General features: G+C 48.5%; 1 protein-coding gene across 3 annotated transcripts in view; it reads right to left on the reverse strand.

Moving 5' to 3' along the window:
• TGFB2 (transforming growth factor beta 2) overlaps positions 1-25,634 on the reverse strand; it is a 77,207-nt gene that overhangs the window by 40,724 nt on the left and 10,849 nt on the right. For 2 of the 3 annotated variants that reach the window (XM_080824758.1, XM_080824756.1), the window contains exon 2: positions 22,318-22,401. The exons of the other annotated variant lie outside the window; for it this stretch is intronic. In XM_080824758.1, the coding sequence (XP_080680884.1) occupies positions 22,318-22,401 (84 nt within the window). The remainder of the gene's footprint in view (positions 1-22,317; positions 22,402-25,634) is intronic. 3 annotated transcript variants of the gene reach the window in all.

A 25,634-nucleotide genomic window follows, 5' to 3' on the forward strand; every position in this document is an offset into this window, starting at 1 on the left:
TTGAGTTCAGTCACTGCCGGAGGAGTCTGGACAAGGGAAACTTCGTAATTCTTTTCAAGGGCTCTTAAACCCCTTGAGAATTCTCTTTAGTAGGGAGGGAGCTGTGTCTTTGCATCTCAGAAACCCTAGATCAGAGATCGCTGAGAGCCAGCAAGAGCTCGGCGGACATCTGTCTCTCCAAGAAAACTCATTGGTGAGTTTGCTTTTAGCCCGTCCTGACCAGGATGCACACTGGACCAGCCCTGGGAGCACCAGCACTAGGAAGACAGGCACTGGGCACATTAGTACCGGGAGCACAGACACTGGGAGGACAGGCACAGGGAGGACAGGTACTGGGCACACTAGTACTGGAAGCATAGGCACTGGGAGGACAGGCAATGCGAGGGCGGGCACTGGGAGCGCTGGCTCTATATTGGGGGAGGGGCCTTTGTAACTTTCACAAGCACAGGGGCTAAATCCGTTGCCTTCCCCCTCCTATGTCCCAGCTCCAGACCCAGGACAGGACCACCTAGCGCGCCATAGGTGCTCAGTACCACAAAGCAGAAGGAAGTGCATTCTTTCCTCAAAAAGCTAAGTCACGTGATGACAATGAATGCTAATCACATCCGCACAGGACTTGGCATTGCACAACACACTTTCCCATCTATTACTTCGCTGGAGCCGAATAACCTACAAACAAGGTAGCATTGCTCCCATTATACTGTTAAGGAAAACCACCACGCGGAGAGGCCGAGTGTTTTATTTAAAGGGTTCTCCAGGCTTCTTAGTGCTAATCTAATGCTCAGCTCCTGACACCAGGCTTGGGAGCTGCGTCCCTTCTACGATGTAAAGCAGCCACGGGTCCTAAAGAGAAGGACAGCAGGCTGAGAAGAATGAGTTTGAGACCTCCGTGATAGTCCCACGTGAAGAGCTACAGCGACATGTCCTTTCAGCCGCTCTGATGTCTGGGGCGAGGGGTTCTCTCCTCACTGTTACCGGGAATAGTTATTTCTAGTGCCAAGAGCAAAAACGTCTTCCCGTACGAGCACGGCCGGCTGAGGGTGACAGCGCAGAGACGGGGCCAAGACGGAGAACCGGACTGACGGTCATTCCAGGCAGCCGCCTCGGGGACCGTGGTCGACCATGACCTCTGTGACTGGTACTTCAGGAATGACCTAGAGATGAGAGAGAAGCTGGGGGACAGCCAGCTTCCCCAGTTTCAGTAGGAGATGCTCGAAGTCTTTAGAACCCTCTGATTTCTTCCACAGTGGGGGCAGCTGCCTCAGTGGGCAGAACAAAGATTCAGAGGCGCTTTTCGATCATGAGCCTCAAGGACAACATCATTTAGTGGTATTCAGAGACAGTCCACAATGACCTGGGAGTTGACAGCACTTTTGAATGTTCCCTCAGGCGGTGGAGAACCAGCTGTAGCTGCGACCTCTCTTCCCCCCAAGATGGCCTCACCCAGGTCATTCTGTTCAGGTGGGCCATGGTGCAGCCCAAACACAGACGGACTTTTACAAACTCCAGCTGATCCCTTCGCTATTTTTTTTAAAACTGACTGACCACACTTTGTGCTTGGACTATAGGAAGGAAGCCGGGCGGGGAGGGGCGGCTCAGAGGCCAACACGGCTTCTCCAGGGCTCTGCTAGAATTATACCTTGTGTCTAATCCCACACCCACTGCTCTCTGGGAGCACTGAGTCCGCGAACTACAGATTCGAATCTTGCGGGAGACACAGAGGCATGGTTCTTCCCACCGGGAGCCTCGCAGGCTCCATCCACTTCTAGAAGAGTCACCGCGATCAGGCCGGGCATCAGGAGGTGGGTCAGACAGACAGAGACAGAGACGTGAACTTCATGGCGTGTTCGGCACCTTAAATATCTCGGTGTTTTCTCAGAAGTCGGTGGGGAGGGGGGGGTCAAGGGACATGACAAGGTCAAGTGGGACAGGGTCTCGGGCTGTGGCCATTCGGGCCTGACGGGGTTTATGGTGGACAGAGCAGGGGGGGCTTTTCCGAAGCGAGCACGAAGAACAGAACAGGTTCCCCGCAGACTCAGACGCCCTGGGGGGACGCGCCAGCAAACACTCCAGGCCTCGGTTCCCTCACACAGAGGACAACATTGGGCCCAGGCTCCACGTGCCCATCCAAGGCTGGGACAGTCCCCGGCTCTGGCCGCGGCCCGGGCCTTTAGGTTAGAAAGCACAGACCCTGCTGGAGCTCGGCGCGCCTCTTCGAGCAGGTCCGGCGCCCTGCCGCCAAGCAAGGCCACTCCCATTCTTTCTCTTTTTTTAAATTTACTGTTTTTTTTACATTTTTTACTTAAGTTCACTTCAATCCACCTCTAGGGTCTTATTAGTCTCAGGGGTAGAATGTAGTGACTCATCAGTTGCCTGGGACACCCAGTGCTCCTTACAAGTGTCCTCCTTAACGTCCGTCCCCCAGGACCCCATCCCCCGACGCCGTCCCCTCCAGCAGCCCTACGCTTGTTCCCTGCAGTCGTGTCTCTCATGGTTTGTCTCCCTCTCTGACTTTATCTTCTTTTATTTTTCCTTCCCTTCCCCTCTGTCCACTTCCGTTCTTAACCATCCTCCCCCATCTCTTAACTTCCAACCAGTGAAGTCTCCACAGTTACTCTCCATCACCTCAAAGAAACAACTTCATAACGTGTCTTGCTTCATACACTGTGACCCCAACTTCGTGGGCACTCTGCCATCTCCCCTCCCCTCCGCTCCTGCCACAGGGGACCCTGCCCTAAGGACACCCTGTTATTTCCAGACTTGCCAGGCACCGGCACACCACACTTATGCCCCTGCCACGTCTGGGGGCTTGTCCTGGAAAGTCTAGGAAAGTCCTACTTGTTTACTTGTCCTGGAAAGTCCTGCCTCCGTGCCTCCTCTTTGCAGAATTTCCAGCTCTACCAGAGCAGAAGCACTGTCTCCCTTCTTTGTGTACCGGGGGCACTTCTGTATTATATATGCATTATCGTCACCTCTCAACGTGTTTACCTGATAGACGTGGGCAGCAGGAGAGCAAGGACTCACACTCATTTCTGGGCTTAAAATGTGATAATGCTGGGGCGCCTGGGGGGCTCAGCTGGTTACGTGTCTGCCTTTAGCTGAGGTCATGGTTTCGGGGTCCTGGAATCGGGCCCAGAGTCAGGCTCCCTGCTCAGAGGGGAGTCCGTTTCTCCTTCTCCCTCTGCCCCTCCCCTCCAGTCATGCGCTCGCGCTCTCTCTCTCTCTCTCTCTCTCTCAAATAAATAAATAAAATCTTTTTTAAAAATAAAAAAATAAAATAAAATGTGATAATGCCAACTCTCGCCTCTAAGAATTGCTATGAAGGGTTAGATAAAATAATGACTATGAATACAATGAGTAAGCGTATATGAATACAATCAGTAAGCGTAAGGTCGTATTATAAATGACGGCTGGGAGCGGAACAGGGAAAGCTGCACCTACTCATGGAGAAAACTGATGTCAGTAAGACTCTTCTACCCACAAACAAAGAAGAAGTCCCATATGTCAAAACTCCAGAGTGCCTGAAACCCTGGGGATGGGAGCCACGCTTCTCTCAGCTTACAGAATCACACACACACACACACACACACACACACACACACACACTGCACAGTCCTTGGATCTGCCTGTCCTACTCCATTTACAACTACTAGAATCAGAAACCAGTGGGCACAAGTGAGCCTGATTCACTAGGACATGTCTTAGAAAACCAGTGTTGGATCCACTGGATTTGCTGACCCACCGCATTACCCACATATAAACCAGGTGCAAAAACAGACTTTGAGTGATTTCATTATTAGAAGTACCCACATGCCCATACAACCTACAAAACACTTTTCTGAACAGAATCTCATTTTTATCCCTGTGCTAGATCAGCCCCTCTCCTTATAGCTCCCAGGGTATACATGAAAGGACTGAAGCTTACAGCGGGCAGGTCCCTTGTGCAGAGTCTAGCAGAGAAAAGGGCTGGAAATCACAAACCAAGTCTTCTGTCCCCAAGTCCACACTCTTTCCATACCCCACCCCCACTACCGATAGAGGTTTGCTCTGCAGTACTTTAATGACCAAGGGATGGAAAGTCCCAGAACAGCCCAAGCTCAGTAAAGCCTTCTCTGGGCCAGAGCTATCCACAGAAGAAGCTGGTAACTTAGGAGCAGTCTTATGACAGATTTAAGGAGAGAGGACAAAACCAGATGTCCTTTACAATGCCACCTCCCCATGACCTAGACACCGTGCTGAAGCTTATCAAACAAGTCCGGGTCTAGCAGTTTGAATCTTCGATGTTCCTAAAGAGGACAGAGAGGGAAAGAGCCAGACACACCAAGAGTTCAGAGACTGAACTTATAAAAGGCCTCCCTTAGGTTATAAGGTCTGGGCTACAGCTCCTTGCCACCAGCCGATGACACGTTTTGGCGTGTGATTCACTAGCCTGTGATCCAGTGCTGTCTGTTTTAGTTAAGTGAGGAAACTTTGATCTTACTCCTGACATGTGGTTTTATTAAAACCCTTCAGCAAAAACTCCCAAGCCTTATGGGTGTGGGGATGGATGGTTTATGCCAAGGACTGTCACTTCTTAGTAAGAAGCCCCATTTGTCCCTGAAGCTGTGTTGCCTTGGGGAAGACCCCATAACCTCTCTGTGCCTTGTCAACTCATGAGTGCATCACGGGGCCACGGTCGGGGCTCAAACGTGATGATGTTCACGAAAGTGTTTTGTTCAATGCAAAGCGATAAACATTAAACTTATTCTCGACTGTCTTTGAAGAAGAACAGGCTATGCCCACAGCCCGGGGGAGTCATTCAAAGATCACAAGCATTGCTTGTCTAACCTTATCTCATCCCCTGGAAATGATTTCCGAGGGAGACCCCTCACGCTGCAGAAAAGGAAACTGAGGCTCAGAGCTCAGAACCAGAGAGTACTAATAAGCCCTTAACAAACCCAAATCCTGACTCCTGACACACGCTCCTCCCACTCAGCACCTTGGGAAGGGATCATGCCGATCTCAAGGCAGAGAGCTCAGGCCCCCCTCGGGATGGTTAGGCCCGATCCCTGTGACCTTAGTGCCATGAATGAGACTTGCCCCGGCCTCGGCATGCACCTGGGAAACCCCACACACCCGCAGCCAAGCCTTGTGTGTCCCCCAGTTTCACGGAGCGACCCCATAGGTCACCCTCGCAGGTCACGGGTCAGCACAACCATCCTTCTCAGCAGATCTGTTTTCTCCTTCTGTCCCTTTTTGACCAGACCCTAGGCACGTGAATGGACTACCCATGGCCCCTGAGCTTACAGAGGAAGAAGGTGAAGCAAACACGTGGTAAATCCACTCCCTGGAGTGTCAGCCTCTCAGTGTGGAAGGCGCCAATCATAACGCCGGCAGCGAAGAGCCTTCCCCGCATCCTCTCCTCTAAGCCTCGTGAGGTGTCTACCAGGTAGATCCTATTTTAATCCCATTTTACAGATGAGGAGACTAAGGCTGAGGCAGATTACATACTGTATCCGTGGTCGCCCAGGTAATCAGGGATGGAGCCAGCGGGAAAGTGTCTTATGATGGACCCTGTGCTGTACATCACATCAGAACGCGACACGAGCCCAGGTGACACACAACCCTGCTCGTAACACAGAATGGAGTGGCTAACGTACTTGCTTTTCTCGGCTTTGCAAATATCCCACATACCTGCCACGCTTTTCCCTCTCAGGTTATTCTCAGATCATTCTAATTCTGTTCTCACACACACACGGCAACATCGATTATCTACATGAGAAAGACTGTACTTTGAATCCTACAAACTAATGAAGACAAGACAGTCATCAAAAATAAGAGAGGTACCCAGTGATATTTAATCCCTTTTTTCTTTCTTTCTTTCTTTTTTTTTAAATGAATTAAGATGTTCTGGAAGAGGTGGCGGCGGTGGGGAGGGGAGATTCCCAGTGAATTACTTTGTAACTATTTAAATAAACTTTCTCTAGACCTCATCTCTACAAGACTGTCACACCACCACCAAATCTGCCATGGGTGATGAAAACTCTGTGCTGCCAAAATGAGGGGAAGGGTGGAGGGCAGGCATTCTTGGTCATTTCACAACGTTCAGGAGGCTCTAGAATATGGTGCTTTCTTGTCAGTGTGTGTGGACTCTCTACCTTTTCAGGTGGGGGGATCCAAAGGCAACATTTTGTACTTGAAAATGCCTTTCACAGAAAGTTCTTCAGAAGCTTGTGGTTAATTTTGTTGCAATTTCTAACTCCTTGAAATCTGACTCATGGAACAGATCAACAAATTCTGTGAGGCTTCTGACATGTAGTTTTGTTAAAATTCTTCAGTCAAAGTACTCCCAAACATCGCAGTTAGACAGATGAGGGGTTCAGGCAAGGAACTCCGGAGTTGCCTACGAAGCCAATAGGAGCCCATGGCTCCCCTTCCCACAAGCCACCTGCTTTCCCATCAAAAAGGAAAGAGCCCTCCAAAGGACAAAATTCACACTCTCGTTTGTGCATTTCAAAATGTTCTTGTGTTTTCCCTCATGTAGATTTGCATCTACAATAGATGATATGTTTTTCAATAAGACACATGTTTTTCGGCTTTGCATTTTGGAACCACCTAAAGATCACTTACAAATCCCAGGAGGATTATACATTGAAAAAACAGGGATTTCAGATTCCGTCTAAACCTGGGTTCATTTGTGCTCAGGGTGTTCCAATTAAACGTCTGTTTACACCATAAATCCAGTTCTGCAGCTCTCCTGTGATATCCAAGGGCAGGACCCAAAAGTTTAAGACTCTGTCATGATTCTCTTTCCTCCTGGTTGAGACTTGCCTTTCCTTTTGCTTTTCATTCTTCCCTGTCACCCTTCCTTATCAACTAATGTCTCATTTAAAAACCCCATTATTTCCACAAGGACTTGAAAAGCAATTTACAGTCGGTTTGTGTCACAGAACCACATCCTCAGACCCATAAACATTTCTCTTCAAAAGCTGAGTGAGGGACCAAAAGAGAAACAGCGCGTCACACCTGCACACACCTCCAGTGCTCCGAAAGGAATGCCCACAACCACACGAGCTCCCCAGGGGACCAGAGGAAGCCTTTGCAAATGGTCTCAGCCACCACCCCCCCACCTTGTTTGGGGAGCAGGGCTTGGTAACTCTAGTCCTTCCTGCCCTAATCCTGACTGCTTTACCACTGGCCATTTCACTACAGACAAGTTACTCTACCCTCTTCTGCTTTTAGATTTCAAATGATGGATTCGCTTTCCTGTGCCCAGATGTTCAGCAGGACACAGTGGTATGGGAAGCCAGTAAAGGGAAAAAAAAATAAAATCTGAATTTCCACAGAGAAAAAAAACCCGACTACCTACTTGCACTTGGAAGTGAAACCAGGTGCTTCCAGCCAGTCCCCATAGGAGTCCTGCATCAGCAAAGCACCTCGAGGAATCAGGGCCCCTCCTTAAATCTCGGCATGTATCTCCGAGCCCCGTTTCTCTGTGCTGGGGGTGACCATTCTCCCACGGACAACACTCACCAGAGAGCTTTAGTTCAGACCTCTGCTTTTATAATTTTCCATCTTCAGCTAAAAATACTTCTTTCTGAGTGAGTTTCAACCAAAGCATAATCCCCCAAACCAGCAGGCACAGGGGCAGAATAAAAGGCTCTTGCAAGGGGCCTCAGGGCAATAAGCTTCCTCTGTTTCTATTCCCAGCCTCATTGGAAGACAGCCCTGAGCACCTGGGCGGGGGGAGGGGGGGGGTTCCCATGGGATAGCTTAATTTACACACATTGACCACCTCCCGTCCCTTGCCAAATTATAGCTCTGTTGGGGGCTCTAAGGGCAGCCCCCATCTGGTAAGGGCAGAAAGAACTAGAGTCAGCTTTCTCCATCTCCTCTCGCTGACCTTGGGGATCTTGCCACCATTTACACACCAGATGAAGAGATAACGAAGCGAAAGCATGGGACGTTCTCCATGTACTTCCCTGGCAACAGTTGCTTCTTCAATCTGAGAATAATGGTCTCCTGCTGCAGCCCTCAACTCCCCACTTGTGTCCACACACACACACACACACACACACACACACGCGCGCTCCGAATAACAGTATCTCATTTACCAGCTCTGTTTACTGACCTATTGACTAGCTCCGTTCAGTACGGGCTGTCTGGAGCTCTGCCTCAAGCCCCTTCTCTTTGAGGAACATCCCAGAAAGCTGTGCTGGCCCAGAGCTTTAGGGTTTGGTTTTGTTCGTAATCTTGGCCCGGGGGCAGAACGAAGACTCCTGCTTTAATGGAGAGCGACATCAGGGCCGTGATTCAGCGGGCCCTGGGTCGACTCCTGGCTCTGCCACCGGAAAGCCGGCCTCGGGGAAAAGCTCTTCACCTGGTGGGGCCTCAGTTTCCTCGTTCATAAAATGGGACTAGCGCCCCCAGGGCCGGGCGGTTGCGTGGGTCAGAGGAAGTGAGAGCCAACAGGGGAGACGGGGAGGGCTCCGGCTGCTGGACCCCCCTCGGCAGCGCCCCTCCCTTGCTCTGTCCCAGCCTCACTCAAGTAAAATTCCAGACAGACCTTGGAACAGAACCTGGGGAAATCCACTTCAGCCTTGAAACCGCACTTTGCCCATCTGCACAATGGAGACGACCCAGCGTCTCCCTCGGAGGGCCCTGGGGGGAGCAGAGGGTGGGGAACGAGGGAGCACGGGGCACTGCGCCTGGCATGGGCCAGGCACCCCAATGTGTTGGCCACTCTTACTTCCTCCCGGATCCCAAGTTGCCAGCAAAAGGGCTGTTCCTGGCAAATGTTTGTTCACCTTCCCAGCTACCTACTCACCCAGGGATTCCTCTGAGCACCGAGCTCCCTTCCCGGCCACCGGCCCCGCCCGCACTCTGCTCAGCTCTGCTCTTCATCTCCAGATGAAGCAAAAATCTGGTAAATATTACACTTACAAGGTAACAGGTCTGGAATGCTTGGCATCTCAGGCGAGTGCAATTGCTTCTTGGCGCCCAGACACATATACGCTGCAGCCCAGGGCCAAACTACATTTGGCTGCCTTGTGCAATTCAAATAAAGATATTAAAAAATCCTCCAAGTCTATAAACATTTGTACTGTTTGCTAATCAAAGGGGTTCTTTTTTTTTTTTTTTTTAAGCCATCTGAAGAGAACTTGGCATGCTGGGGGCTCTTTTCTGCTCAGAACGTAAGGAGTACTGCTTATCCATGCACCACACGGGTTTCTGATCCACGTAAACGATTTATCTACTTTAGGCCAGGTGGACTCTCCTTACAGAGGGGACTGCCTTTCCCCAAACAAACAGACCCCAGCAATTTTCGTCCCAGAGTTAGTGTCAGTCACAATGCTGCTTTTGTGCCGCAGGACCAGTGACTGACCTGAGCTTCCCGTGAAGGGGGCGGTGACAGCTCTCGGGGCTATGGGTCCTGGCTCGACCTCGTAACAGCTATGGACCTTGGGCAAGCTCTTTAGTCTCTCTCTGTGCCTTGATTCCCTCATCTGTGCAATAAAGACAATAATCATACCTACCTATTATTGCCAGGATCAAATGAACCAGTATCTCTGAAGTGCTTAGAAAAATCCTTAGCGTCTAAGCAGCACTCCGCAAGTATGAGTAACAAATATTGTTGTCATTAAGGACCAAATACCAAGTGTAAATAAGACAGGAGATGAAGGTCCTTAGCAAAGGATAACTCGTTCCTTTGGTAGAAGAAGCTAAATGCAACTGGCTTTACTTAGGCCCACCTTTCTCCATGAACTCACAGCAAGGAGAGAGGAACGTGGTAAAATTGGATTATCTCGCGGTCAGCGATTTAAATGCAGACTTCACCAACTCAGATGTCAGGACTGAACTTGTTTTGGTTGTAAGAACAGGAAAAAATAAATAAATAAATAATACCATTTTCAGCGGGCTTCCTCTTCTCTTCCAGAGAGCTAACCTCAGAACTTTTCAATGAAGCCTCCTCCCAGACGGCCACCGTGAGAAAGCACAGGAGAGCGCACTTTGAGGGGCAGGTAGGAACAAAGAAAGGGGCCACATTTTCCTAAGAATCAAGGAAATGCAGCACACTCTCTTGGTCTGCTTTTACAATTAAAGGTAATAGTGAGGCCCGACTTCCCCTGCAGGCGACAGGAGGTCATGTTTCAAGGACAGCCGGGATGACAGCTAGAACGGGCTGGCAGACACCCCTCGGCTCGCCTGCCCTGAAAAGTGCTGCTTCAGCCGGTGATGGCCACGGGCCCAGACAGCAAGCAGGTGAGGGCCACCTTGGTGCTGCTTCTACACCTGTTTCTCTCTTACCCTTCTCCCCACCCCCGCCTCCTCCACCCCTGCCTGTGCGTCTGCAACCCTGGCTGTTCCCTCAGGTCCCTTTTCTGTCCGAAAAAGAAGGAAAAAGCACTACAACATACGTAATGAATTACAGCTACAGAGATGGTAGCTAACAGGGGGGGCCTCGTCCCAAGATTCCCTTTACAGAAGGTACCAGAAGAAGCCAGTCATAGCAGTGAGAGAGACGGAAAGAATTTTTATAAAGTAAGACCCTCTGGGGCCTCACGCTGCATCTTCTGGAGGCATCTACCCTGCATCCCCAGGACCTAGAACAGAATTTCTCCCCCTGCCAGGACCACTCAAGGTACAGGAGAGGACTGGGGGGCTTCCCCGGGGGGTCAGCAGGGCCAAGCTATGCCACAAATGGGCAGGCCCCCAGCATCCGAACAGGACTCCTGTTCTCTGTACTTGAGAAGTCTAAGTCTCTCCCAGTATAAAGTAGGTGAGGGGGAGGAGCACCAAACTGAATGAATCACGGCGCTGATTGGGGGGGTGGGGTTGGCGGGGAGGGATGTCCTTGTGGTTAACCACATTTTACTGGGGTTTTTATTGATTACAGTTGTCTTGAAAGAGACATGACTCAGACATACCGTATCCCAGGCCACGTATAGCACAGGGCTCTAATGGAATTTCAGTGCAGGAGAACGTCACGAACCATACTATGAAATGTGAGAAGCTTTGCTATCAACATAGACACCATTTGCTTCCGTCCTTCAGCAGCTTGAGAACAGGCTGACTTTTCTATTCCCCTTTCCACTGGTCATTCACTGCTCAGGTACGCACACGGTCCTGTGTACATTACGGGTCGCTGCTCTTAAAAGGTAAGGTTCTGTGAACCAACCACCTTGCCTTGGTGCTCCCATCGTCTTTTGCTTGTGAATATCATTCGACAATTTTCTAGGATCCTCCTTTGTACGGGGTCATTAGTTTACAAATATGTCTCCACAAGTAAGCTGGAGCTACTTGAGGGCAGGCATTATATAACCATAACAATACAACAATTACAACAACAAAGTCAACATGACTTGTTTTGAGGGGCATATCGTCTATACTGTCTCCACCAGGATTATCCCATTTTAGTGGAAAATAGGAAACTGAGGCTTAAAGAGGAAACACAGCCAATCCCACACATGGAACTAGAAATGGCCCCACCTTGACTATACTGGGCTGGTATGATCCCAGGCCCTTCTCTGGGCCATCTGGACTGCCTCTTCCAGGAGGAACCCATCCCCACTTACCTCATTTCTTATTCACCTGTGTGGTTCAGACACAAAACCCTGGAGGCAATATATGCTCAGTAAATATTATTAAACTGAATAAAATAAAATTTCCCACATCAGTATTTGCAGGGACGAGCCCGGCAGGAATTCAAGAGACATAACACGGGACGCAGAGGGACCCACTTAGTTGTAGCAATAATTACCAACACATATAGTCCTTTTAGGCCAGTTCTGAGAGTTTTTAAGCCTTCCAGAGAAGACAAAGAATGTCATTCTGCCTTACATTCTTCCATCGATTTTTAAACAATATCTCTAATATTATTTCCTCTTAAAAAAATTGGTAGCACTTTTTAAATATTTTCCTAGGCTTAAAAAAAATGATACTTGCTTTTCTCAACGTATGGAAATTTGATATTCAAAACATGGGCCGGAATTTCTGGTTTCCTTGTAATTCTCCATAACAAAAGCTAGAAAGTTAAAGACTTCATCAATTCCCTGAAATGGATGGATGGATGGATGGATGGATGATGGTTTATTTAGCCCTTAGCATGTGCCACGCATTTGTACGTATTAATTTCTCTCTTGGAAAGGACCATTAAGCAGGAGATTTTCTAAAAATTAGTCCTCATTTTTGTCTTAAATATTTTGTTTACTTGAGAGAGAGCAATAGAATGTGAGCAGGAGCAGGAGGGAGAGGTGGGGGGAGGGGCAGAGGGAGATGGAGAAGCAGGCTCCCTGCTGAGCAAGAGGCTGGGGTTCCATCTCAGGACCCTGGGATCATGACCTGAGCAGAAGGCAGATGCTTAACCGACTGAGCCACCCAGACGCCCCTAATTAGTTCTCATTTTAGAGACGAGAAAGAGGAGGTTCAGGGAAGGTAGCTGACTTGCCCCATATTACAGTCAGGATTTTATCCGAGGCTCCTTCAGGCAAAGCCTGTATTTTCTTTCTATTATATCATAGACTGAGTGTCACACTCCAGAGTCATCTTTGGCTCATGTGTGAGTCACTTTCTTGGCTTATCAACAGTAGGTTAGGATCAAAAAACCAAAGGCTGACATCTTCACAACTTTAAAGGAAGGGACCACCGTCTGTTATAACAAAGCAAAAGAAACAGAGAGGCCCATTATATGAACCCGTCTGTCTAGACAGATGACTAAACAGGGGTCCCTCCAGGGTTAGACTTGAATTTCCTCTGTTCAGCCTGTTGGATATTTAGCAATAAAAAAATAAAAAAAATTAAAAAAAAAGAAAGAAAGAAAAAAAGAAAAAAAAGAAAGAAAGAGAAAAAACACTGCTTGAAGGCTTTAGTGCTGATGCAACCCTCCCACACTACCCTGAGAGTTGTTTCAAAGTCGTTCCAGTGCAGGCTGCATGCATTAAACCCTCAAGAAGAAATCAGATTGACACAAGAAGAGCCCCCAAAATACTCATGCTATTTGGCTAAAGACCCAAGAACACAGGCCTAACTATCCCTTTCAAACTTCAGCGACAGCCCTTCGAACTCACAGAGGAGCAGGGAGCAATCCAGGTGTCCCCCCAGGACCATCCACGGCCAGATGGCATCCAAGTGCAGCTTCTCCTCTGTCACACGGGCTGTCAAGTAGCTTCCCTTCCTGCTCCCCAGGTGCCCCGGGGACTCTGCACTTTTTCTAACTTACAATGCTAAAGATGCTACTTTGAACGAAGAAAAAGTCAGGATCCTTTCATCAAGTCTACAGAGATAAGCAGAGGCTGGCTGATGACTGGGGTTTTTTGAAAGCCTATTAATACTGCTGTTTCGTGTACAGAAATGTCTCCCAGGTAGGCAATGAGGAGTTGGCGAACACACGATGTGGCCCCAGGCAGAAACCGGGAGCTTACCAACAAACTAAGACCTTCCTCCGTTCCCAAGAAATCCTTAGCAACATGCAAGGCACTGTTTCAATCATGGCCCACATTTGTAAACTTCATCCACTCCCTCACTTAACAAATATTTACCGGGTGCCTCGATCTGCAGCATTCTTTCAAATGTATGGGGCGAGATAGGACTGCCAGGAACCCGTCGTGGAATTTCTAGGGCCTGAGCCTGGGACCATTCTGGACTTTTAACAGGCGTTAAAGGATTAATGCGGTAGTTGGAGTAAGTACGCAGATTTACCAGCCTTCAGGAAAACAAACAATAATGACAAAAAGGCCGTCCCTCTCCAGGGAACAAAATGAGAAACACCCGGATTTTGTATTACACGCTCCAGTGATTACACAATCCGAACAAGACAATAAACCGCAAGGAGGCACCACAGCTCATGTCAGTTCCCATAAGAAGAAACCGTTTCCATTCCTCAAATGGGGAACACAGAACCCAGACAGGCGAAAATCAGAAGTCGCCGCCTCATTCCCACATCTGTGTGCAAGCCCTTGGGTTCTGCTGCCTACCTTGAACTTTCCTAAGTTTTGGGAAGTGAAAATACTGTATTTAAGAGAAAAAAAGAAAGACATCCAAACACACCGTTTTTTTTTTCTTTTTTCAGAATAGAATAATTTCCTAATAATACAGATATAGATTATTCTCAGTAAGTTCTCCTTTCCTGATTATCTCATCCCTTCATCCAAAATTTCAGATTTCAGTTTATCGTCTTAGGGGTCCGACTAGTAGGATGAGCTTTGAAGTCAGATAGACTTCATGTTCAAGTTCTGGCTCTGCTACTTAGGAGCAACATGACCATGGCGAAATTACGTGACATCGGTAAGCCTTGGTCTCCTTATCTATGAAACAGTGACTAATAATTATATTTATCTTATAAGGCTAATATAGAGATTAACACAGTGCCTAATAGAACTATTCAATAACTGAAAGCAAGCATTATCAGCATTTTTAATTTATTATTACTGAAGACAGAATCCACCCTCTCTCTCTCTCCCAACAGCCCCCCCCAATATACATCTTTTCTTCATACAAGAAGTTTGCTCACACTATAATAAGGATAGCTGGACAGAAAATCATAGTTTGAACAAAAGCTAAGGAAACCCCCAAAAGAGAGCTTCTAACTCAAACCAAACATTAGAATCACCTGGGGTTTTTTTGAAAACCAAAGATACCACGCCCTCCCTCCCCAACCTCCCACACCCTCCATCAACTGAGTTGAAATTCTGGAGGAGACCCCCAGCACGTTAAATGCCCCCCAGGCGGCTCGGTGCACAGCGAGGCTGAGAAGCCCGGCACTAGAGAGCCCATGGACCCTGTCGCGGACCGTCCGCACTTCCAGAAAGGGGTCTATGGCCGCGGCGCCCAAGTCCAAGTCCAAGTCCCTGCCGCCGCGCCAGCGCACCTGTAGGTTTGCCGTTCTTGGTGCCTCCCCTGACTCGTTTCTGAAAAGTCTCTCTCCCTAACACTTACACTCAAGTCAACGAGCCCCGAAGCCTCCGTGGCAGCAGTCCCACAGGGAGCTGCCCTCCTGCTCCCCTGAACACGGCAGTGGACCAGGTAAGGAGCAGCCTTGGGAAGGCCAGCAAGACGGAGCAGGAAAACAGACGCCAGCTGGGCCGCCGCGCAAACACGACGAGTCAGCTCCACTTCAGAGCAAAGTTCCGATCCAGGCATATTAGAAAAACGTGGCCCGACCATTTAGATTCCAGAGGATCCAAAACCAATTTGGACGCCCGTCGGTGGACAAAGTTCACATTCAGCAAAGCAGCTCCAGCAGCTGCATCACGCACACAGCGGGGCGATTCAGAAACGCAGATGTCCGGCCCTGTGCAAAACAACGCTCTCATTCTCGCTGCTCTTTCCCACCCCTGACCTCGAGGGCAGGATGGAAAAGCTCAGCCTCGGCAGCTCCTAAGGAGACTAAGGAGAGGCCGCGGAGATGACTGCAAGCTTGCTAGACCAAGCCACCGAACCCGCTCAGGACAAATGGGCAAAGGGTGGGTGGCCGTCCCTGCGTGCAGAGTCCTACTGCAGATGCCCCCACGCCAGTAGGGTTTCTCTCCATTCGCTCACGGAACACAGCAGGAAGGAGCAGGAATCAAAGCAGCCGACCTGGCAGGTCATTGTCAGGCGACTGAGGTTCAGGTTAGATTGGATTCTAGGGAACCACGTGGTACGTGATGTTTAGATTGTTAAACTGGCATGGAACTCACACAAGAGAGAGAAATAGGAAATGGGAAATCCGCGTTCCCTCCAGCAAGCAGTGAAGCACCTGTAGACTTCTGCTCTCCAGGAACGGAGTGTGGGGCTTACTGGGGACGACATCTATCACATAGGGCTGGGCGTGACAGCATCACGGTGGCAACCTGAGACCCTAAAGCTAAGGGTGTCACTGCACGTCTGGGGGGTAAGCCTGGGTGTCAGAGTGTCCCTGGCGTACATGCATTTCACATAACACAGGAGTGCTTCCTTCAGAAACCCCGTACTACCGACAGGGCCATTTACACCAGATAGAGTTGGTTCCGTTGGAAAAGCCAGTCAAATATAAAAATGGAGAATGACATTTCTGTCTGTTATAAAATCAACCTACTAATTATTTAGTAAATATCCATTACAAAGCTCCCTATGATTCCAAAGATGAAGCAACAGAGTGGATCAAGCATATCAAACACACAATATAGAAAGTTTTTAACAGGAATGAAATCTTTCTCCCTTCCCCAAATCCGCCACCTACGCGGTCGTAAACTGCATCACCTGTTCAAGATGTCTGTCCCTCTCTCCTGGGCCCATTGCCACCTGACCCCCACCTTTGTTCTCCCTTTCTGTCCTGCTGAAACCAGGTGTGACCAATGGAATGTGGGCAGGGAAAAGGGCCCCATGTCATTGTGTGGCGGTGAGCTCAGCGTGCCTGGGTTAGAGGCTGCCCCTTTAACTGGGTCCCAGAATGAGGATGTCGTGGAACAAAGCCACAGCCAACCCACAAACCCATATGATACGAGCAAGAGATGAATTTTTGTGGTATGCCATTGAGAGGAAGAAGAAAGCTCTAGATAGTGACCTTGAGCTTGTGAAATAATGCCATCTTCCAGAGTCCCATTATACCACTGCCCCTCACGGTATAATGGATTTTATACGCAACAGACAAATCATGTCTTCTGAACGTATGAGCTCTGAATAACAAATCCTCGAGATAAAGATCTTACCCTCTGGCCTCAGTATTTCAGAGTGGGTCTCCTGAAGGAATTACATCAATACTAAGGGCTTCTGCTGTTGCTTGGTTCAGCAAGATGGAAGCCAGGCAAGCTCAGAGAGGAAGGGAACAGCGCGAGGGACACATCTCCTTCCAGAAAGCATAAGCCACTTCCTCTGGCTGCTTGAAGACTGCCAAACTGCAATGGCAAAGGTTGTCTTTCAAGTAGCAGATATTGCCTCCCCCAGGAAGGCCTCCTATACCTCTCCAGGACAAGTTCAGCAATTCTTCCAACCCGTCAGGACTCTTACTTAGAATCAACCACACGACATTGGCTTTTTTGGTTTTTCTTGGTTGGTCGGGTCTGCTTGACTTCCTCACTCAGCTACAGGCTCCCTGGAAACAGGGTCTGCACCATAGGCCTCCATCTATCAAGCGACCTAGCACAATACCCGGCACCCAGGAGACTCAAAGGATATTTCTTGTACAGATGAGGGACGGATTCAAAGCTTAAAAGTTAGAAAGCAAACTCTGGTCCAACAGAAATGCTTCTCGATGAATAAGAGACAGAGTTTTACAAATTCCCTGGCTTCTGACCTCATTTCAGAACTTAGGCAAAGGCACCAGGCACATCTGGACAGACCCAGATACTCTTTGAAGGCTGACTTTCCAGTTTCCACAGGGAAAGGTGGTAGTCTGTCATTCTAGGCCAACGCACGGTCACCAGTGAGCTTAGGGGCACATGTCCCTGCTCACACAGTCAGAGATGCTATGAGAAGGTATCACAGCAAGGACACTTGTCAGCACAGATGGGAGACCCCAGAGGTTATTTTAAAATACACATAGCTCCTTGGCGCCTGGGTGGCTCAGTGGGTTAGGCCTCTGCCTTCAGCTCAGGTCATGATCTCAGGGTCCTGGGATCCTGGGATCGAGCCCCGCGTCGGGTTCCCTGCTCGGCGGGGAGCCTGCTTCCTCCCCCCTCTCTCTCTGTGCCTGCGTCTCTGCCTACTTGTGACCTCTGTCTGTCAAATAAATGAATAAAATCTTTAAAAAAAAATACACATAGCTCTTTTCTAGAAAGGAAAGGGGGTGAGTGGACAGTAACTCAGGAATAGTAACTTACATTTTTTTTGAACACCGTATTCTACATACAGAACCCACTGGAGCTTGCCTGTGAAATTATTCACAAAGCGAGAACTCAGCACCATTTGAAATTCTTGATAGAGTGAAGTTTCACCTGGAAAGGCAGCTGCAAAATGCATTGCAACACATCACAAAGATCTCCTCCCTGGACTTGACGTTCTACCCTTAGTCAGCTTGCGTACTGCTCCCACCTTGACAGCCGCCACATCAACCTCGACTAAACCCGCCCTATTCCCTATAGGAAAAGGCACAGACTTGATGTTGGCCTACAAGGCACTACCTGACCCATCCGCCATGACCTCTCTGTAATCTCACCTCCCAGGACATTTCTGATAATCGCTGAACAGGTCAGGAGCAGCACCAGCTGTTCCCTCTGCCAAAAATGCCCTTTCCCACAGAGCCCCAGGCTCCTCTCCAACCTCCTTCGAGGCTCTGCTTCGAATTCACGCTCCTCCTGCGCACTCCCACACCCAGCTTCTGTGAAATCGCCACTCCCCTCTCCATCCCCAACCCTGCCTATGTTCTCCCCTCTAATATTTTCAAGTCCTGCCATTCTTATTTAAATCTTTAAAAGAATTCTTCATCTTCCTCCAATGCGTGGACCTCGATTTTTTGCTCTTTTATTCCCTGATGCTCTTTTATTCCCTGATGGTATCACTAGTGCCTAGACACGCTGTAAATACCACTGAATGAACTAATGTCTCCTGACAGCTTCCTTTGCGTCCTCCCACAATCTCTGCATGCATTTGACATTCATCTTAAACCTGTATCTATATTTTGCAATTAATGTGGAGATCTTGTCATTAAAGGCTTTTTGGGAAGTAGAACAGACACGGCCCACCCTTCTTTTCATACTTCAATAGCCGAGTAGGACGGTTAGTGATACAGACCACAAAGAACTGGATATTTCTCTGAACAGTTTGACGGCCAAAAGTTCCTACAGCAGGTATAGGATATCCGTACCGTGTGGCTGGATTCAAAATCGTCATGGTTCCAACGTAACCAGCAGAGCATCAGAATCGCAGCCGGCATAGGACTGCACAAATGTCAAGTAATGAATTTATGCTCAACTTTTCTTTCTAAAAGCTGATCAGATTTGCACCTGCTCCAATACCTCTGGTTGAGCAAAACATCCTTTGGAAGCGGAAAGCCGCTGTTACTTGAAGCTGAGTCTGTCTGAGAGAGTGGAGTTTACATTCCATTGTCGGCCGGATCCTTACCCCGTGGAATGTCTGAGAACAGGATTCAGGCCACGAAGAGGTTGGCAGTGCTTCGACCAAACACGACCTCAAGGAATTAAACCTTATCCGTCGACTTATACATTTTACGTGTCCCTTACACATCATACATGAGTTTTCAAAATCTCCTTCCCACTCACGGGGGCCCAGCTCAAGGCACCTGGGTGGAAGAATTCACTGTCAGGCATAATTGCCAGGCCAGGCCTCCATTACCCCATGTGACTAATTCGTTTGCTTACACACTCACTGCTCCCTCCGTGGTGGACAGCGAGCTGGGAGGGCTAGGGAGGGGGCGGATGTGTGATCCTGCAGACAACGGGTCTACCTCGATCTCTGTAGGCACCCGGGAGAAGGGAAAGCATGGCGTCAGGACTGTTGGGCTGGGGGTAAAGGGTCCCACACCTGCAGAAAAAGCTGATCTCACAGACGCCCCACTCCATCTGAATCCTTCCATGTGGGAGGACTGTGAGTAAACAGACCTGCGTGATCAGGGCATCCTTGACCTTGAGCGGCCGCAGACTCTAGTGAGGTCAGAGCAACCTGTGCAGCCCGCTCTCAGGTGCACAAGCATCAGCTCCACAACGCCACCCCCCGCCCCGCTATTCGGACTCTGAGGTTCTGGGCCAGGGCTGGGGATCTGCTCTTGAGGACACTCGGGAGACACAGGTGCAGGCCACGCTTGGAGAAACACCATCTCTCGGCCTCCACTGAGCTATTTCAAAGCCTCATCCTCAGTAAAGACTTGAAAAAACACAAAACCCAAACCCCCAAGCCATCTGAATTCACCTTCACCACTCTGAATCCATGTTTGCAGACAGACTGCCTCCACGGCCGATCTTCTAGGTCCTTCGATCTCGGTAGGAAACGCTTCAGGCAAGCTAACGTTATCTTAACCCAGACTTTGGGGGCTAATGATTCAAAAAAAGAAAAATGATTCGGCAGCCGCATGGGCTGTGCGGAGCAAGGACCACTGCATGCTCCAGAGGATTTTCTTTCGCGAAAGCTGTGCCAGTCCAATCCCGGCTGTCAGGACACGGCGTTATCAACTACTCCCAGGTTAGAGAGTGAGAACAGCGAGAGGCGCCACGGGCCCTGCGCTCCCTCCAGCTGCTCCCAACATCTCCTTGGAATGGAGAGGCGGTTCACACAAGGTGACAGGGATGGCCCTCGAGCTGCTTGGCACAGGCCAGCCTCCACTTAACGAGTGCTCAGAATCACACTCAGCATGGAGAAATTCACCCTGACCCTGGACACTTGCCCCCTGGCATCCACTCACTTACATTTTTACTCAATTACTATTTCTAAGAACAGAGACCAAAAAAAAAAAAAAAAAAAAAAAAAAAACCAAAAAAATGCAGAGCCCCACCGCTCCGCGGCCTTCTGTGGAAGGGCTGAAAGGGGTCCGCAGGCCCGGAGGCCGGGCGGGGCGGAGGAGCCTGGCGCCGCGCGGGATCCCCGTGGAGTTCGTGCTCTCTTTCCTTTCCACACCCTCAGAGACACTCCTGATTTTCCCAGACTCGCTGAAGAGCATGGTGGGTTTCCAGTGTGTTTTCACCAAAGAAAGAAGGAGGCCTGCAGCCATGAAATGACCGAAAATAACCCCAAGCGAGGAGTGTCTGAGAAGAAAAACTACCCAGAGAACCATGGTAGGCCTCTCGACTTGTTTACTGGGGGAAGAAAAGATGAAAAGGAAATGAATCCAAAGTAGTCACTAAGACCATTATAAAAATTAATGAGATGGGATTGCCAAGGGAAGGCAAAAGGAAAGCCAGAAAGCCTGGGGGCTCTGCGGTCTGGTGGAGGGCATCGAGGCCAGACCTGAATTCGGATTCTGGCTCTGCCCTCCCCCCACCCTCCAGCCCTCGAGGGCTATGACCGAGCACAAGGTATTTTCCTGTCCAAGCCCCAGTTTCCTGACACGTGGGGGTGGTCATCCCAGCCGTCCCCAACCCACCAGCATGGAGAGGACAGGACACTGCATCTGTGCGTGCCAGGGACATAGGAGGGACTCAGCAAATGCTTTCCTTCTCTTGTTCCCTTCCCTTTTCTTTTCCAAAAAGCTAGTGGGAAAAACACCAGACAATTAAATCCTTGGTTTAGATAGTGAAATAAAATATAAATGTAGAGGTTGAAAACAAAATAATAATCTGTCTCACAAAAGAAAAATTTAAAAGCATAGATTAAACCTTTTACTCTTTATTCACATGGTGCCTTCTAGCCACTTTGTACATGAAAATAAATGTATATTCCCAATAAATCTGTTCTTTTTTGAGGAAACCCAGCTTAAACCACTGTAAATAAACGACTTTAATCCTTTGTTCCTTGATTCCTAAGAAGCAAGGTTAGGCATAGTAAATTGTACAGTAGGCTATCCCAGTGAACTAGATATCTACTAAGGTAATAAAAACATTTCTTTTGTCTATATCTGGGACCTCTGCCCACACTTAGCATCAGAATAATGTGAACCTTCTTGGGGTCTCAAAAATATGAGTGAACCACAAGGCCAGGATTATGAGTCTATTTCATTTCTTCCTGAACATGGATCAGGGAAAACTGGGCCCCTGAGTTCTTACATATCAGGATCACTAAGTCCTGTCTTTGCTGTGATCTCACTGCTCAGCATACAGTAGGCTCTCAATAAAAGCTGAGTGAATTGATTAATGCACCGAGACCTTGGGCTTCTCTGCTCCTCAGCTTGACATGTGGCACTGGCTCCGAGGGGTTTGCACTCAGGCCTCAGTGGCGAGCTCCCAGGGCCAGTCAGCCAAAGGCTCGCCCCACGGCAATCCATTCTCATGCCACCCAGAAGGTCACAAATAATGGCAACGTTCCCACAGGCCTCCCTCCAGACCTTCAAAGGAAAGAAAAGCTCCTTCGTCCCCTTTAGTTCAGTACAAGAAACATTCATTGAGCAACTACTGTATGCCAGGCATAAGAACATAGATATTAAAAAAGAAAGACACCCAGAAAGGACCCCTGATAATCTGGCCACACTCACTCAACCCTCCAGAGAGCATCGACCATGGGGGGTGGGGGGGAGTGGGGTCAGCAGATCCATATTTCAAACCCCGCGTCACTCCCGGAACACAGATCTCCTGTACCCGCAACCCCTTTTGCACATATGGCCATCAAATCATCATTTACGGACTAAATATTTGGGGCACCTTTGTGACTGTTCAGCTCCAAGGCTGCATTCCCGAATTCTCTTTGGCCTCTGACAAGTTCCCCCACAGGAGACAGACACCGAAGATGGACGTGATAGCACTACGTCAAATGAGGTATAAAGCAGACAAGTGTACTCACCAGGGTACCCACAGAGCACCTGGGACGGCCTGGCGCACAAGCTGCCCACTGAGCCAGAGGGCGTTGTAACAACTGGGCAGACAGCTAGGAGTTTTAAAAAGCACAGTCATTAGCTATTTTACTGAGGTGATGCCTTGCACAGAGCTATACAAAGATTCAAAGTCGAAGCTGGCTCTCCGAAGGCACTCATTCCCCCACACACAGAAGGTCCCCCCTACTCGGGGACCAAGGATCTAGGAGGGATTCTGGATTCTGCTCCCAGATCTCTTGGCATCCCTTAACCACCAGTCAGGCTCCTGAATTCCGTTTTCCCTTTAACACGCTCTAGCATCAAAATCGCAGTGTATAATTTATACACAGAAATGGTAAAATAAATACCGTGACTTATGTCAGAGATGAACAGGGAAGGCCTTGGCCTTCTTGGACAAAAGACAGCCTACCAATGATGACTAAATCCCCATGTTTCGTTTGGTTGGCCTAGTTTCGGTTTCCTTAAAACACCTCTCATCCTTCCAAACCCTCACATGAGAACCCCTTGAATAGGTCAAGAAAACAAGTGTATCTTAGTTGCGTGCTGCTGGGCGACAGTTTAAACATCTAGGTCTGCTCAGGATAGATTAAACATTATCTCCCATCACAGTTATTACCCCGTGAAATTTTGAACTTTTTTTCTTTAAAATAATGGCAACGACATCTTGTATATTGCCCGCCATATTCTTAGAACAAGAAAATACACCAAAAAATGCGTGCAATGGAAGAGAAAACACTGCTGGGTGTTCTATCCGGGGTCGAGTCGATGACAAATACAGGATTTCTGCATAATAAGATGCAGGTCGGAGTCCCTGCTCTCGTCACCGGCTTCCCGTGAGTCTTTGAACAAGGGCCTGGATTCACCCAATCCTTGGTTTCTACATGAAGCACACATCAAGCTACCCCTTGATGTATGTACCCTGGGGGATTTTAGACAATCACAGTGAGATGATATATTTAAGAGACTGGCAAATAAGAGGCGATCAAGGGATGTAATAACACTGGTTATGTAACTAATTTGATAGACACACCCCTGACTGGCTTCCAGGCCTGGGGTGAATGTACTTCTTCCCTAGCGCCTTACATGGATTTAACCTCCATGCACCTGCCATTTGTCTAGGGCATGTCTTCCAAAAGTAGCCCCGTCCCTCTGCAAACCAGACTTGAAAACTTCTTTTGACAAAAGACAAAAGGCCTTGTGGAGTCCTCTGTTTGTTCCTTTTTCGGCAGATTCGTGCCTTTTATCTCTCAATTTGAAAATGGATAAGGAAGCCCTTTTCCGTAGCCTGTAACTTACCGTCTCCAGCATTGAGTCCACTAACAAGAGCCCCCCTCCCTGGGACATGCTTTCACGCCTCTGTGGGACCCATCTCCTGGTCAGAAGTCGGTGTCACTGGGATCATGGGGCCCTGGATGGCCTGCTGAGGCATGGAAGAGGAAGGTCCCCTCATGGCTTTCTGTACCATGCTGCTCTCACATTGCCACCATATGCTGCTACCAGCTGCCATCTGCTCACATATGTTCTCACCGAGAAGCGACCATGTTGTTTATTTTTAGAGGCTCTCCACAGCCTTAACCCGGAGCAAATTCCCTCAAAGAACCAGTCAGCAAAGACAGGAAGCTACACTGGGTATAAACTGTTTGTCACAAGATTAGCACGTCAAACAAAATCTTCTCATTCATATCTGACCTCTAACAAGAGACGCTGAAAGTTATCTTAAATAAAAATCTCAAAGAATGCAACCAGGGAAAGGCAAAACGGGCAGAGGAAGCCGCTTTGTGAGCAATACTTTTGCTTCAAACTATGGCCCTGTGCGGTTCTTGGGGGGATTTCACTCCTTTTCCTGGGAAACAGCACCTTCTTCAGGCCAGTGGATGTTGTGGTGCAGAGGAGGGACAGTTCTAGTAACAGAATCCAGATCCCTGAGTTTGCTCGGGGTCACACAGGTCAAAGGAAGTCTGGGTGGGACCAAGGCCAGGTAACTATGGTCATTTGCAATTTCCACCAAGCAGGCCACAAGTATGCCCCTTTGGTTTACTTTTACTATGCCATAAAGCTGCAGTATTAAATCCTTCCTCTCCGTCCTTTCTTTGGGGGTGGGGGGTTGTTTGTTTGTTTGTTTAAGCAGAGCCAAGAAAGGGTGCCCCGGTGCTGACCCAAGGCCTCACAAGTAAAGACCATGAACAGGGTAGAGATATTAGTGATGCTGCAGTGATCATTTAGGCCAAAGAAAGCAATCCTTCGCTTTTTCACAGATGGATTTCAACAGTCTATAGGAGTCAATGGGCATCGTGGTAGGAATACACTTTTGTAGATCAGTGAGGCTTCGGTGGATGTGAAATGCTTGATAAAATGTGAAAACCTACAAAAATCCAAGACAATTAGTTTTAGAGAAATAATCCTTTTTTAGAAGTACTTGGGCATTCACTAACTGATCATGGAGGACGACCACTCCCAGAAGTCGTAAGACAGAAAGAGCCCTGGAATTAAAATTTTGTATGGGTAACTTACAAAATGTCTAAAAGACTATGATATTAAGTACAAAAGTTCTGAGGTTCATTTTGCCTGGGATGACACAGCTAAGAAACAAAGCAAAGAAACAAAACAAAAATGCACGGTGTTTCTAGAGTGTCTTTCTGAACTCCTGCCTAAGAATAACCTGGCCTTGTCATCAAGGTGCAGGTTTCTGGGGCCCACCTGAAAACGACTGGATCATAATCTGGATGGAGGCTAGGAGACAGGGATTTGGCAATCCGCGTTTATAATAAGCACTACTGGTGATACATGGGATTTTTTGCATGCTAAAATTTGAGAACCTGTGTTATAGGCTTCTGTGACTTACAGTTTCAAAAAGGCCTTTTATTAAAATGAAATCAGAGAGGGAGACAAACCACAAGAGACTCAGCTTTAGGAAACATCAGAGTATTGCTGGAGGGAAGTGGTGGGGGATGGGGTAACAGGGTGACAGGCATTAAGGAAGGTGCTTGATGGAATGAGCACTGGGTGTTATTCGCAACTGATGAATCACTGAATCTACCTCCGAAATTAGTAAGACACTATATGCTAATTAATCAAATGTAAATAAAATAAAATAAACTTTTTCTAAAAAGGCCTTTTACAAAATCTCACTTGACCTCGAGGCTACCCAATTGTTCTGAGTAAGTGGGGGTTCCGTGTCGTGTGAAAGTGTCTATAAGATAGTGATAAAGGCTTCCTCACTGCAGTGATATCGAAAACATTATTAAATGCCATTACCAATGCTCCAGTAAACTCTGTCAGATCAGTC

The sequence above is a fragment of the Martes martes genome, assembly GCF_963455335.1.
Source record: "Martes martes genome assembly, chromosome: 15".
NCBI classification, from domain to species: Eukaryota; Metazoa; Chordata; class Mammalia; order Carnivora; family Mustelidae; genus Martes; species Martes martes.